Source organism: Athene noctua, chromosome 19 (genome assembly GCF_965140245.1).
Source record: "Athene noctua chromosome 19, bAthNoc1.hap1.1, whole genome shotgun sequence".
NCBI classification, from domain to species: Eukaryota; Metazoa; Chordata; class Aves; order Strigiformes; family Strigidae; genus Athene; species Athene noctua.
In genome coordinates this window covers 915,750-931,725 of record NC_134055.1, presented here as the reverse complement: position 1 = coordinate 931,725, position 15,976 = coordinate 915,750, and the positions used below count along the sequence as shown (strand labels likewise).

Genomic DNA, 15,976 nt, shown 5'->3' with positions numbered 1-15,976 from the left:
TGTTCTCCCAGACCACAAGAAACAAAACCAGACTATGAATTAGGATACCACGGTCTGGAAACAACTGCCTGAGGACCGGACAGAGTCTCCACCAGCCAAAGTCCTTAAGAACAAGTTAGACAAACACTAACCTGGAGCAACATCAGTCACAAATCCTGTCCAAGGGGAGGACAGATTAAAGAGCCTTCAGTCCCTTCCAGCTGCAGGAGTTCTGAACGAGCAGGAGGCCCCTGGCACTCGCAGCACTAAGAAACTGAAACGGCAGCTAAGGTGATCTCTGTCCTGGGAAATAAAACCTCCCAGATCACATCCCAGTTCTCAAAAGTTCCTGCAAGCAGCATTACTGCACGATTTCCCTGACCAGTATAAGCAGAGATTTTTTGCCAAACATAATAGCGGATGCCACCTGAGATCAGACAGGCAGTGCTGGGGCTCGCTTCCTAATACAGTCCTGGCTTGGAGAAAGAGATCCTCGTACAGAATCCTACAGCGTGCAGTCAGGGAAGAAAAATAAAAACCATCAAACTAAGAAACCCTGCTATCAAAAAACCAAACAGACATCCAAACATCCACGGCTCTTGGGGTTTCTGACAACTCTTTGCAAAAGCAGCAGCTGCTCCAGGCTGATGCAGCTGTCGGTACCATTTCTGTCTGGTCCCTCTCAGAAGCCTCCACACACAAGGTGCACTCACCCTCCAGGTCTCTTCTTCTGCTCATTTGGTTTCGTGTCTTCTGCCGGAGCCAGCTTCAGCGCCCCGAGCTGCGGGGGGGCTCCGGGGTGCTGCAGGGGCTGGGGCTGGATGGGCTGCGGAACCACATGGTGCTGGGAGATGGCCAGGACCGGCGCCGCGTAATGCTGGAGCTGCTTCGGGCTGCCCGACGGGGGGGTGGCAGCCTTCCCGTCCGGCAGGAGCGGGCCCGGCGGCCTCTGGATGACCGGCGCCACCGAAGACGCTTCCTTGGTGACACCGGGAGTGCTTACGAGGGGCGGGTGGCGCTGGACGAGCGGCGGGGACAGGGCGGTCTGGGCTGCTTGCTGGGGGGGGCTGGTGACAACGGGGATGGGAATGACTGAAATGGGGGCTGCCAGGGGCGGGGGCGGTGGGGGGGCCGGGGGGGAGATGGGCACCAGCAGTTCGCTCCGGGGCTCCTCCGGGGGCACGGCACTGTTGGCCCGCGGCGCGCTGGCCTTGCCGGCCTTCTTCTGCTCCTGCTCCCTCTCCAGGCGGAGCTTCTCATGCTTCTCATTCTCCTCTGAAAGAGAAACACCGACACGATTAATGGCGCTGCCCTGGCCTTCCTCACTCCCAGGCCTCCCATCGGGCTGGTGACCCGCGTGTCCGAGGGAAGCGGGGGCCCTGGGAGTGACACGCCCAGAGCCCACGGCAGGACCCGCGCCCCTGGAGACCCCCCCGTGTCCCGGCCACGCCGCCCCTTCGCTCCAGCACGGGCTGTTTCAGTATAAACCCCGTGCTGCCCCACGTTCAGGCCAGCTCCCGGCTCTTCTGTCGGTTGCAGCAACCCCAACGTCTCCAGGGACACCACGATGGCAGCAGCCGATGAAAAGCAGATGGAAAGCAAGACACCACCCGACCAAGCTCCTTCTCCCCCATCCCAGCACTGCGCGGAGAGAAACGGCCCGACCCAGTCACGCCCCACTGCCAAAGCCCAAGCGCACAAATGCCAAGGCCTTTCTGCCACGGGAAAAAACCACGGAGCTCAACAAGATCAGCTGGGAGCCCGTGCCCGCCCCTCGGAGGATCCGGTGTAGGTGCAGGATCAGTCCCCGCCCGCCCCGGCGCGACGCTGACTTCTGCTCCACCTGCCCAAAGCCTTCCCGGCTCGCGTCCGTATCTAAGCACATCGCTGTGCTCTATCGTACAGCCGCAGAAATCAATCCACAGCACAATGTTTTCAATTCTTCCTTTTCTCCTTTTAAATCAGCAAAAAGCGATCGAGCTCTCGACCCAGGAGCCCGCCCCGGCCCTGGGGCAGCCCCAGGACCACGCCGCCACTCGCGTCCACGGAGCTAAGGACAAGCCTGGAGACCGGCCCTGACTAACAGCAGCCCGAGAAAAAAAAATGCATTTCAGGACTGGCCCTTAAACTAGAGGCGGCGCGCAGGAGACATGGAAACCTTGTGAGCCCAGTGTCCCCCACTCCCAGTTCCCCCAGCACTGCCCCAGGGCTGCTGGGGGATAAACAGCAGCCGCAGGACTGCAGCTGGTGGTAACCAGCCTCCCGTGCAGGGCCAGGCAGGCTCCTCAGGATAAAACACGCTGTATTTCACACTATCAAGTCTACATCTCAGCTCCATGGACTTTACACTGATACAAACCCATCAGGGCGCTTCTTTACTGCTGCGGATTTTATCCAAGCTCTTAAACCTAGCTTTGATGTGCATACGTTCCTCTATGTTTTTACAACATTAGACGAAGTAAATGAAATCTGTGTGGCCCAACTAGCAAAATAAACCTCATTAAATGCGATCCAGGTCCCCAGCTTTAATTGTGTGAGCACGGCACAAATGAAATTTATTTATACAAGTCCTGCGGCGCCAGAGGCCCTGGCATCTAGACATCTCTCAGCCTTCATCAAATACCTCCAAACCCCGTGTCCATGAAGCTCGACAGACCCCGTTCCTAATGGCCTCCGAGGGGTTGCAACAAAAAATGGTGCAGCGACAGCATGCTTCGAGCTATGACTTCTTCACAGTAATAAATATTTGGAAAACAAACCCCGAGTTGATTAGGCAGGGATTAAAGAAATGACGTGCACAGCCTGGTCCTGCCTTACAGAGTGGCCAACACCTGAATTACCATTCGGGGGGAGCTCAAAAACACCCTGAATGAGCCCCTCCACAGAAGCAGCTTGGGCTTGACCTAAACGCTGCAGTCGGAGCGTGTATTTAGGAAATCTGATCAAAAAGCAAGTGTACTGCAACCTGGAATCCCCAGGTTAGGCTCAACCCCCCGATTATCTCCAAGAAGCAGCTGTATGAAATACAAATGAAACAAGGGGAAAAGGGAACGACCTCAGCCGCCAGGGAGCTGCCCAGCCAGCTTTCCCTTTCAAGGGTCTGGTGCAAACACGAGACAGAGCGATAAAGGGAACAAAATTTTTATTCCCGATGCCGAACGACCTTTGGCACACGTGACCGCGCAGTGTCACTGTCCCCGATTCACAGGCAGCTCCATTTCCTGAAGGTCCCTTCAGCCCAGGACTTCCACAGCACCCACCGCATCCCCTCCAACCCTCCTTACAGCCCTTGGGCCCAGCTCCGCTGGCCGGTGGCCTGACTACGAGGAGAGCCCCGAGGGACGCGCAGCCCGAGCGCCAGGGAGGGCACCGGCACCCGCTGCCGGGGGCAGGGAGGGGAACCTCAGAGCCCACAAACCGCAGCGGCCCCAGCCCAGCACCCAGAGGCAGCAACAGCCCCAGCACAGGCACCTCGGGAGGGCAGGAACGGGGTGAAGCCCCCGGCTGAGGGGGTAAAAACAGCTCATCCCCCCCCCGAGGGGACAGCAGCACCCGGGCGGCGCTCGGCAGTGACCCGGCCGCACCTGGGAAGGCCCCGTGTGAAATCCAGCGACCTGGAAGGGCTGCGCACCCAAAGAGCGCTTCTCCCACGGCTGCCAAGGCCCAAACTCAGAATTTTAATTCAATCCCTTGTAGCACCAAGTCAGAGGGGGAGTGAGTTCAAGACTCCAAAAGATGAGGTTGTCTGAATAGAAGCTCAGAGCCTGAACGCAGTATGTCTCTACCCTGAAATGTTTTGAGAAAATAGAATCGTCAGCATTTCCTTAGAGAAAGAAGCAAAGCAGGGCAGGGTAGCCGAAACCCCAACAGGAATCCCCTGATGTAAACAACATAAATCTCAGCCACGGATGCTTTCAGACTGGTTCAGCTGAACAGCATTAATAACTAATAAATAAAAGCCCTCTATCTGCGATTATTTTGCTCCGCTTTGCCGCTCGGTTTGCCGCCGGAGATGACGCGATGGCCCTGGCCCAGGACGCGGGAGGAATCTCAGCCCCGATGACCCGGTGATTCCTGGTGTTTTCTGGGTGCGCGGGGCCGGGCGGCCCAGGGGGAGCGGGAGCGCCGACCCCCCGCCCGGCGAAGGACCGCGCAGCTTCCACCCAGACGTGAAGCTGCTCCGAGCGGGGCAGGAGGGCGGCACCAAAGAAGCGGATTAGTGGAAACTCCTGGCACTGCCCGAGGTCCGGCAGGGACGGCAGAACCTGCCCACGCCGCCGCGGCGGAGAGGCCGAGGAAGGAGCCCTGCCGCCCAGGCCTGCGCTGGCGGCAACGCCTTCGCGTGCGCGAGCGGAGCCCGCAGTGAAATTCCTGCCAGTAATTTTCATTCATCGGGGAAGCCGAGGGAACAGGAAAGCAAGGTTACCAGCGTGCATTACTGATCAGAAATATTTATGTAAATGTCTCTGCAAAGCAGGTGCAGCCCTCGGGCTGCTGACAAGCTGCCAACAAGGCCTTCGGTGCTGCAAATCTTGAGCCCCCTTGAGCTAAAGAGTTTATTTCAAGGATGTTTTTCAGCCAAAATCTGACACCAGTGAGCCACCATCCCCTGTGTCTGACTCATCCGCAGGCAAAAAGGAACCATGCTATCACCCCCGAGGGGGCCGAGGGGTCCCCACGCCATCCCCTCCCCACACACCCCCTGCTTCGGGACAGGAGCGCTTCCAGGGAGCTGTGAAGATCCCTGCCTCTGCTCACCCTGTGCTCACGCCTTGCAAACAGACTAAAGGCACGCTTTAAAAACCCCCCAGAGCTCTTTGTTTCCTCATAGGAAATCAATTCACCCACTTCCCTTCGCAAGTCAGAACAGAGCAGGGTTAACACCGCGGCGTGTGCTCAGACTGACCCACGGGTCACTCCGTGACGCGCCCTGCACGCGGGACACGAGCTCCGGCAAGGCCGGGATGTAGAAGCGCGCAAGGCTCCGGGCACTGCCTCGGGTCAGAGGGCCCGCTGAACCGGGACGTGCACACCGAAATTGTGTCGTTTCCACCCACTTTTGACATTGCCACCAAAGGGGCTGAGGGCTGAACTGGCCCAGAGACCCCTCAGGGGGTCTGAACCACAGCTGAGGGACGAGGGCATGAGGGACCTCACCCTGCACCAGCGCCTGGTCACGAGAGCGGGGCGCTCAGCTTGCCAGCCAAGCCCCCGAGGCGGGACAGCACAAAGGAGAACGCCAGCAACCGTATGGAACTGCAAACCTTGTCGCAGGAGGACGCCGGATCAGTGCCAGCGCTCCTGACCGGTGGACTCGTGCTATTTTAGGGCCCTGACGGCCAGGAATACACAGCGCCAGGCACTCTTAACTTTGTTACCTAATAATCTGCTGGGTTTAAATTTATCTCCTCCCTCTTGCCTGCCCTGGAAATGCCACCCATCTGCGACACCAGCGAGAGACCGGCCGCGCAGGCAGAACCACACGTGGCTCCCAGGCCGGCAGCGGGCGGGTACGTCACCGAGCCTCCGCCTGAGTCGTCCTGCCAGAGCCCGGCCTCAGCGTGCCTTTACGGGACTTCAGCGCCCTTCGCAATGCTCCTGTTCTGTACCGGGGACACTATCAGCACGTGGAATTTATCAACAGCATGTGCCTTCGCAGAATCAAGCATCTAACCTCTACGTAGGCTTAACGGTCCCTCCCCAGACCGGAGAGAGAACGTTGCTGAACTCCGTGAACAGTTAGTTAGGCATTGGAGGCTCTCCGGTGTAATCTTCTGAGTAGTTCAAAGTGTTTCTCTGAATCATTCAATGCTTCTGGGAGCTTACACCGCACACGACGAGCCATTACAGACCCGGAGCAGCGTGCCCTGGATTTCACTCACAGCGGTTCTACAGCAGTGTCACCCACAGGAGTCACTCCCAGTTCACACCAGGAAGATGCTGGGGACACAAAGAGCCTCCAGATTTTTTCCATTTCATCAGCTGGCTCGGCCGCTCTCGGGGAGGGGGACTGCAGGAGAGGAAGGACAGGCTGCAGCCTGAGGGCTGGTTTCTGTTTCTGCAGGTCCCAGCCTCCAGCAGGAAGAACCAGGAAAGGGAAGATAAGAACTGAGTCAGCAGTACTGGAGACCAGCAACGCGCAGCGAGGGCCAGGCTGACTCTGACTCATAACTGAGGCTGCTGACACGAGGGGCTGCGCCAGCAAACAGCCGCCAGTGCCTGCGAGTGCCCAGGAACAAGCTGGAGGACTGAGGCCGCTTCAGAACTGTGACTGCTTTGCCCGAGCCCCCTGAGTTCCGGCTGATGACGGCACAACACAAGCCTGTGGCTGCAGCAGGCCCTGGCCGGGGTGGCCACGGGCAAGACTGGTTGCCAGGCACCCCACAACTCTTCAGCGAGGCCAGTCGCTGCTGCTGCTCGTCTTGGTGCAGCGTTCGGGTTTCAGCCCATTACCAAAACATCCCATTTTCCTTCCTGTTAACACAGACTGGGCCACAAACATCATATTCTTTGAGAAAGGCTAAAGGGCATTTTAAAGCGTGCTCTTCGCAAAGGACGCTGAAACGCTTCACGAATAGGCATCAAAAGCTCCTGATACACTCCAGAGGAGCGAGAGCTAAGCCAGCCCTCCCCAGATTCCAGTTTCAGGGTTTTAAAGACCTCAACTCCCACCTGACACCCCCCGGCTGAGGTACCGCACCCCAGCGGCACAGCACACGCTCCACACACCTTCTCTGCGGATGATGTCACCATTCCCTATTAACAACAAAAATATCTGACTCTCCATTTTCTCAGCCAGAGGATGATGACATATTTATGTCACATCTGCAAAAGCAAAGGAAAATCAGCCTTCATGTAAACTGTCCCTCCCTAGCACCAACTGATACAGACCAGTTGTGGTTTCAGCATGATGGGCTTATCTGTAACTCTTAGAAATCAGTGGCCTCAGTATCCAAACCCAAAATAAGTTAGAGAAATGCAAGGTGATCCTCTTGCCTGATAAAGTCTAGACAGCAGACACACTTTATTTCTACTTTATGGAGACAGATAGCTTACAAGGAAGTGTTTCCTTTCTACAAAACCATCACAGCCTCTGGAACGCAGAGAAGAACGTTGGAAAGACCCTCAAGAAATCGGTAGCTCACCTCCCAAGCCCTGGAGAATCAGCTGTAACTGAACAGTACGTGGCAGACGTTTCTCAAAGCAACAGCTTCTCGAATCTCTATGGATAATTTACATTGTGCTTTAATTTGCTATTCCAGTGCTTAACTGAAACCCTGAGTCAGCTCCAGATAGTCATTTTAGCTGCATCTTAGTTACAACTAACTCTTAGTGGACAGAAGAAAGAAATGAAGGGCCGGGATTTAGCAGTACTACAAAGGAAAAGAAAACAGATCGACTGCTAAAAAAATAAAACCATCATGGCCAGCCTTAGAGGCACAGACCACCCCAGCCCCTGCGGCCGCGCGTGCCCCTCGCTGTCCTGCCGCAGCACGGAGCCTGGCAGGCTGCCCCGACGCACCTTTCCAGGGGGATAAAATGCAGAAAAGCTCCAGCTCTGGCAGGCGGAGCGGGCGCCAACAGCACACGATCGACTCCTGACTCTGCTCCATCGCCTGAGGAGCTTCGCCCGGGCAGACAACCAGCAGAGCTGCGTCTACGCAAGATGCTGACTCAACGCTTTTCCACTGGGCATCGGCGTTTGTAAGAATTAAGGCAGCGTGGCACCCCAAACTCTGCAGACACACGGCCACCAATGATGCGCTTTAAATGTACTGGTCGAAAAAGAGCAGTAAACGTGAGCTGACAAATAAACCGTGTTATAAACAAACTACCTGCTCTTAAAACAAAACCAGAAAGCCCGGATGCTTCATGTGCCCACAGGGGACTCGGACCCACTTCACCCACCGCTCACAAGCGGGGCTCAGCCCCTCGCCGTGCAGGCTGTCTGCAAACATCCTTAAGCCAGAGGCCACGCCGCTTGTGTTTTACAGACACTAGAACCTGAAGCAAGGGCAGGTTGAATGACTTCATGTCCCACGCTGAGTCACAGCAAAATCGGAGCCTGTTCAGGAAGCGTATTTGCTGGACACCACTTCAGGTAACGCTCCTCCATCCCCGCGAGGGGAAGAGCCCACTGCTGCACCTCCAGCCCAGGGCTGTGCCAGGGGCTGCTTGCACAGGCTGCTCCCATCAGCCAGCTCCCTTCTCAAGGAAACGCATGGAAACGGGCAGATTGCCCTTCAGAATCCTACCTCCATACTTGAAAAAGAAAAGGAGGTGAGAAACGGAGGGGATTTGCCCATCAAAGCACAACACAAGCACACAGGAGTCGGAAGCTCTGACCAGGCTGCCCCAGGGCAGTTACCCCACCACCTCTGCACCCCCAGACGCTGCTCAGCCCCAGAGCAAGGCTGTTCCCACAGCCAACATCTCACTCAGGGTACCCCGAGAGGAGGAGCAGGTCACATCCTCCTCCACACATTATTACAGCATCACTGCAATCCTGCCCACCTTCACAGCAAAAAACTTGAAGCTACAGCATCGTCTGCCAATGGTCCAGGCACCCACTGACCGTGAACACCTGGTACAGCCTTTGTCGCTCGGCTGCCTGCAAATGGACAAGAGCTCGATCTACACCACAGCTAGAACTGCACGTCCTCACCAGTAAGACCCTGGCAGGGCCCTGAACCAGGCAGTATTTTGTGCTGCAGTGGGAAAACCTGGTGTCTTTTCAGCTGCACAAATACTCAGAGATCGGTCTGGAGACTTCACGAGCAAGAAGAAGTTAAACGGGTACGTGAAGGGAAGAGCATGAGGAATGTGACCAAAATTTAATAGAGCGGACATTGACTGCAGATGGTCCTGGTCGAACGAGGCCATTTTGGAAAGGCGGGGGTGAGCACCACGGTGTCTGATCCCCTCCCCAGCCCGAGCAGAGCAGGGGCCCAGGCACCACCCCGCCCTGTTGAGTCACTGCCGAGGTCTCTCTCTGCCCCTTGCCTCCTCTGCAAACAGCTGCCCAGGGACACTGGGAGGCCCGTTACCAGCCGCAGCTCCTGGCAGCGCGCTGTGCTGCGCGCTGGGCTAACGAGGTGCCAACGCGTCCGCGGGGCCACCACCACCCTGCGGGCTCTCGGCAGGTACCCCCAGACACACACACCACGCTTCTGCACACAGCCCTGAGCACAGACACACAGAGGAAACGACTTTCCTCATCAGGTGCCACTAGGAGAAAGGCGAGAGGCCGAAGGAAGGGCAGGGGATGCACAGGGGAATCCTTAACCAGCAGGCGGAGCGAACCGCGCTAAGCCAGACCTGGCTGCAGCCCCGCACACTCCTCGTTCTTCCCCATCCTGTCCCCTGCAGGGTAACGCAGGCGCCTTCCACTCGGGAGATGCTGTGATGGTCAGGGAGTCTTGGGGCTTTCTGCACTCCAACCTCTCCCCCAGCTCGAGGGGACAGGGAACCAGGAAGCTCAGCTTGACTTCCTGCCTTTACCAAGCACAGCTTTAGGTAAGGCACTTCAAACCCCCGCACCTCAGCTCTTCCACCCGCGGCTTTTCAGAAGCGCTGCAAAATTCAGCTAAGGAGGGTAAAATGCTTTGATGTCCCTTGGTGAAACAATTTATCAGTCAATGGAAGGGAAGTTGTCTTTTTTTCTTGGCCAGGAAGGCCTGCAGACTTTGTATGCTGCACGCTGTCTTTGTATTACCGTTGCCTTTCCAAGCATACGTGTACGCCTGTACGCGCAGAGAAGACGGAAGAGGATGAGGATGGGAAATGAAGGACAACTTACATGCAGTTTTATTTCTTCCCTCAGACTGCAGCTGGACGTGTGGCTCTGCCTGAACCGGAGCCCCCAGACCAGCGCAGGGCGTGCAGCCAGCGCGCTCCCCAGCACTACCGATCCCAAATACCTCAAAAGCAACAAGTCAGAAACAATTAAACCCTTTCAGATGTTGATTATGATTACACTGTGGGACTCACAGCCACAAGATACCACTGAGAGGACCAGAGCTCTCTTCAATTTAAAAACAAACCAGAAAGTTTTGACTCTGTCAGGTTTTGGGAAGTTCAGCATTTTATAGAGAAAATTCAACGGATGTGCCTCACGGCACAGAAAAAGGCATCAGCGGTGTTCAGGAAAGCAGATTTCCAACTTCCAGCCCTGCTGCTGGCCTACGACACAGTGCTGCTTCCCAAAGCAAGACATAAAAAAAAAAATGTTACTTTAGTGCATCAGGAGAGGTGGATTGTGCAGACGATGTCAGGTTTGGAAGGGGTCCCCTGCTGTGGCCAGCGCAACGTCCTCACCCTCCTCACCCTCCACCGTGGGGCCCGGTGGCCTCTGCCAGGCCTGCACTCCCCGCGGGGCACAGGAACACCGAGGCAAAGGTGAGCCCCCGAGAAATAGGATAGGGCAGGATTACACCAGGCAATTATCTTCCAGAAGCCGGCCTGCTGCCAGGCTGTTCCGTGGTTTCAGCAGGCCTACACAGACTCCGCAGCCAAGCCTGCGCTCCCGCCTAGCAAAGCTACTGCCACCTGCCGCGGCGGCACTGGCGTGCTCAGGGGCTGCAGGGTCGCTCTCGCGCACCTGGAAGCCTTTGGACAGACAACCACCGTCCGTGCTGTTTGTCAGGAGGAGCTGGAACTTCTCCCGAAAGGAATGAGGTGGACGTGCCGGCCGCAGCAGCCCGGCGATGGCGGAGGACGGAGACACGTGTGCGTCCACCCTGAGCCAGCTGGGGGCCAAAAGCCCTCGGGGGCAGCTGGACATGGGCCTCGACATCGCACCGGGGAGATCTGCTGAGACGCCGGCGCTGAGCCGCTGCCGAACGCGGGTGCTGGGCACGAGCTGGTGCTCTGCCTCACCCACCAGCACTGGGGGGGTGGCACGACAGCCAAGGAAGCCTTCTTGGTCACCACAGAGCTCGTTAGCAATCCCATGCAATTAAGACGCATGATAAAATGGTGGTCAGATGAGATGGGAAAAGACCAGAGCTACGCCGGCTGTTCGGCGGCGCTCCAAGGAATCAACGGCTGCAAACAGAACCGAGCAGCACAGAGCAGAGCGTGAGCCTGGTGGGTCAGGGACGAACAGCTATGGGAAAAACCCTAAGAAAACAAACATCAGTTACTTGCAATTATTAATAAGTTTGCTCTCTTAGATCATGAAGCATTTTTGGATTAACCTAAATTCAAAGAAATCAGCCACCCTCCAACCGAAGTCAAATGTCTCTGGCGTTTGCAAATGACAGACAGAAGGGTCCCGGTCTGTGGGTTTGTGCCTCTGTAAACATACACACGGATGTGCATGTGAGCTGCTTGCTTACAGAGAAGGGCTCAGCAGCAGCGACACACGAAGCAGGAAAGCGCAGATGTGGATGAGACACGAGGGCTTCAAAATCCTGACTCCCAAAACAATCAGAAATGTTGTGGCCAACGTGGTGCGGGTCCAGGGCGTGCCTGTTGTTGTTTGCATTCCCGTGGCGTTACTCTTGTAAGAAATGTGTAACATCAGCTACCCCCCTTGCCTCCCCCAAATCTGTTGGTGTTCTCCCTGCAAATTAACGAGACCCAAGTAACATTACAACTGGTATCATCGCGTACATAACATTTGTCATCGCGCAGGAGAACGGGTCTGCTGAGTGTATAAATGGGAGTACAGATGACGAGCCAAACCACTCAAGTTTCATTTTCGTTACATCTCTCTGGGCGTCTACATAAATCTGTCACACACATTTGTAGGACGCTATTTCCAAGTCGCACAAGCCCAGCACAAAGTGCACAGCAAAACCGAGGGTGCTCTCAGATCAAACTGGGATGTGCCATGAGCACGCAAGCAAGAGAGCCTCCAAAACCCACTACTGCAAGTCAGGAAATAGTGGAAATGTTTTTGCTGTGGAAGTGTCATCAAGAGCGAGGATTCTATAGATGTAAGAATCATCATGTATCTAGGCAGTTGTTTAATTAATAAGCACACAATCCTCTCCAACTCACTCTGTTACCGGCATTTCTTCTGCTCCCAGTTTACCCAGTAGGTAACAACCAACCACTTGTGCTGCGTCCTTCAGGTTCCGGCAAGTGTTTTAGCCAAGTCTGAGCTCAGCTTTAATAATGAACGGCTCAACTCAAGGATCCCCACGGCACTGAAGCCTCTTTCGCCCCCGAGGTCCCAGTCACGACCGTACCACGTTGCCAGACTCTATCGAGCCGTTACTCTTAGGCGTGTGTCTCAAGCTGACGTATTTGGACTCTGCTTTTCTCAGCAATTTGAAACGATTTTCTCTGAAATATTAATACGTATAATATGTAATATTCAACAGGCTCTTGGGTAAACATCTTGTAACCACAGTTTGAATCGCGCTGTAGGCGGTGCCTGATCACCCAGGGACAGGAGAAGCGGCCCCGCTGCGTTCAGGCGGCCGCTGAGGGGCTTCCCCAGCCCCACCAGCAAACCCAGACAGCGCCGTAACAACTCCCCAGACCAGCGAGCGCCTCCCAGAGAGCCCAGGGCACCCAACAAGACTCACTCTGGTTATAAATTAAGAAAAGCAAAGCCTACATGGTTTAATTTTCCACTGGTGGAAGAGGCGAGTGGAGCAGGAAAAGCCACGTGCAAACCTGCTAGAAAACAAAACAGAGTGAGCAAGGGCGGGTTCCAGGGGGGAAACGGGCCGTCCTGCGGCTCCCGCGCCAGGTCTGACGGCGCTCGGGCGTCACGGGAGTCGGCACCTCCACGGACACCGCGGGACCCGACTCCACAGCCGAGCGCCGCTTCCCCCGTGGACCCGCCACATGCGGCCCCCGGCAGCACCCGGCAGCACCCACCACTTCTGGGGCCTCTGGGCTCGCCGGCAGCACCGTGCGCTGCGCAGACGGAGAGGGCAGGCGCTGGGGTAGGCGTCCATCTCACGGCTTTTTCCTCCCTGAAGGACCTGTTCTCACTTCGGGTGCTCCCTGAAGCTTGAGACGACTCAAGCTGCACCCCAGTAACCATCAGCCACAAGAAGCAGCACAAAGCTGTGACAAAAGCTGCTGGCCTGACCTCCCCGTGAGTCCAAGGAGAAGGTGAAGATCCAGCTGCTGCCTGCTCCAGAGAATCCTTCTGCCTCTCCTCTCTTCCGAAACCTCTCCCCAGTCGCACCCGCTCGCAGACAGTCCTCCACCACCTCTGCCCCGCCGGGACGTGGCCACGCGCTCCCCTCGCAGGCAGAGCCGGCGGTGAGGCCTCACACGCCGCATTCCACGTGAGAGGGCCGCAGCGCTCCACGCCGCCGGGAACCCCGCAGGGAACCGCCGCTCCTTGACCCTCTGCCCTCCCAAAGCCTTTCTGCTCTCCTTTCTCCGAAACCTGTCTGGTTTTTCCCCCGATCAGTTTTCTTCCTCATAAAAACAGATGATGATCATGGATGACACATGGAAGACTTTTTCCTCCTTTATTCCCAGGGTTGAAAAAGCAACAGCCTGAGTATTTTATGGCCTAGCTGGCGGGAAGGCCTGGGCAGACCCAGAGGGAGGGACCACAGGCCACGCTCACCGTCGCATTAGCCGGGATCCGCGCGCCAGGCCCTGCTGTCCCACCCGAGGCCCAGCACCCTGCAGCGGGGTGTTCCCAGACTGGATTGACTGGAAGGCCAGACTGGACCCCCAGAGTTCTGCAGCGTGACACGCAGACGTAAAGCATCTCCGAACACCCATTCCAAGGGGGAGGCGAGGAAGAGGTGGCGGGGGAAGGAAGCTGATGGAGAACGCTTCATTGCTGCACGATCTGTCCCAGCTATTTCTCTGCTGCTCTCCCCCAACATCTTCCTGTTTCCCAAAGTTCAAGCGATGGGCTCCTCCCTCTCGTGCCACACATCTTCCTGGTGCTCACCACTTCCCCCAAGTAGCCACGTTTGCACGGGCAGCTCAGCCCTGCCGTGCCTGTCGCGGCAGCGATGGCACCTGCGCGTGACGCAGCAGGAAAACAGAACACCCGCTCACGACCGCGGGCGCTGGGCAGACTGACCCAGGCAGGCCCTGCTCCGGAACAGCAGCTCACACGCCCCTGCGCGCTGCCCCTCGGCACCAGAAAGCCCATCTGACGTTTCTGGTGCGTCGCCTTGCCCGTGCCCCACTTCAGACACCATTTCTGCCTCCGGGGGCTGCCCAGCGCGGCGCAGCTGGGTCACCCCTGCCCGTCTCCCTGCGGACCCCAGATCATCACCTGTTGCATCCATTTACAGAACACCGGGGTCATCAGTAAGACACGTTGTGGCAGCAGCAGAAATAGCGAACAGCCCTGCGGAAGCCCGGCTCTCCAGCGCTCAACCTCCGCTACGCCCAGAGCGCAGACGCCATCTGCGAGCCGCCGGGCTGCGAAGATTTATTAACAGCCTGAATGTTGACAAACCCAACACTGACAGCCCGACCACCGACGGGCTGACGGGCTGACAGCCCGAACACCGACGGGCTGACGGGCTGACAGCCCGAACACCGACGGGCTGACGGGCTGACAGCCCGAACACCGACGGGCTGACGGGCTGACCACCGACGGGCTGACAGCCCGACCACCGACGGGCTGACAGCCCGAACACCGACGGGCTGACAGCCCGACAGCCCAAACACCGACGGGCTGACGGGCTGACAGCCCAAACACCGACGGGCTGACGGGCTGACAGCCCAAACACCGACGGGCTGACGGGCTGACAGCCCAAACACCGACGGGCTGACGGGCTGACAGCCCAAACACCGACGGGCTGACGGGCTGACAGCCCAAACACCGACGGGCTGACGGGCTGACAGCCCAAACACCGACGGGCTGACGGGCTGACAGCCCAAACACCGACGGGCTGACGGGCTGACAGCCCAAACACCGACGGGCTAACGGGCTGACAGCCCAAACACCGACGGGCTGACGGGCTGACAGCCCGAACACCGACGGGCTGACGGGCTGACAGCCCGAACACCGAGCGCCCTTGCGCGGGGCCGAGGAGAGGCGACGGCGCTGTCCCGGGCTCGGCCAGGCCCTGCCGGCCCGGGCCCCGCTCAGCCCCAAATCCACCTTTCCGTGGCAGAGCGGGGAAGCTCCGGCGCGGCTCGGAGCCGCCCGGCCCCGCCGTGACTCATCGCCCAGACAATGGCTCCCGCCCGCCGCCGCCGCACAAAGCGCCGCTCGCTCCCGCCGCAGGTTCCCGCCGCCGCCCCCGGCCCGGCCGCCCCTCGCGCCTGCCGGGACCCTCCGCCGAGGGCCGCGCCGAGCCTCCCCCCCGCTCCCGCCGCCGCGGGGACCGGCCGCGGGGCAGGACGAGGCGCGGGGGGGCGCCGCCGGAGCCGCCGCGGGGCTCCCACGGACCGGCCCGGGGCGGGCGCTCCCCGCGGGGGGGCGGGGCCGGGGCTGCCGCCGCGGGGGGGCGGGGCCGGGGCGGGGCTGCCGCGCCGTAGGGGCGGGGCTTCCCCGCCGGGGCTGGCGCCGCTCCCCGCGCACGTGGTGGGGGGCGGGGCCTGGCGCGCGTCACGCGGCGCGGACCCGCCCCCTCCCCCCTCCCCGCCGCCGGCGCGGGGACACGCAGCGCGCGCGCGGGAGGGGCGGGGGCGGCCGGCGCCCCCCCCCCCCCCCCCCGATCCTTCCCCCCCGGGGTCGCCCCGCCCGCCCGCCGCCCCCCCCGGGCGCCGCGCTGCCCCCTCACCGCCCCCCGCCCGCCCCCCGCGCCCTGTCACCGCCGCCGCGGGCTTCCCCCGCCCCGCCAGCGCCGCGGCCCCGCCCGAGGAGCCGCCGCCGCGGCCCGGCCGCCGCCGTCCCCGCGGCCCGTGTGTGTCCCCCCCCGGCCCTCGCCGCCGCCCCAGCCCCGGCCGCCCGCCGGCTGTCAGGCGGCGGCCGCGGCCCCTTACCACGTGCGGTCTGCTGCTGCTGCTGCGCCTGCCACTCCAGGAACCGCGCCGCCTCCAGCAGCGTCTCGATGCTCATGGCGCGGGCCCCGGCCGCCGCCGCCGCCGCCGCCCCGGTTGC

At 59.1% G+C, this 15,976-nt stretch overlaps 1 protein-coding gene across 2 annotated transcripts in view; it reads right to left on the bottom strand.

The window, feature by feature from the left end:
- MNT (MAX network transcriptional repressor) overlaps positions 1 to 15,976 on the bottom strand; it is a 45,687-nt gene extending 29,711 nt beyond the window's left edge. Inside the window, exons 1-2 of one of the 2 annotated variants that reach the window (XM_074922809.1) lie at positions 15,859 to 15,976; positions 693 to 1,254 (exon numbers count right to left, since the gene is read on the bottom strand). In XM_074922809.1, coding sequence (XP_074778910.1) covers positions 693 to 1,254; positions 15,859 to 15,934 — 638 coding nt within the window. In that variant the 5' untranslated portion in view covers positions 15,935 to 15,976. The remainder of the gene's footprint in view (positions 1 to 692; positions 1,255 to 15,858) is intronic. The other variant, XM_074922810.1, reaches the window with a different exon arrangement.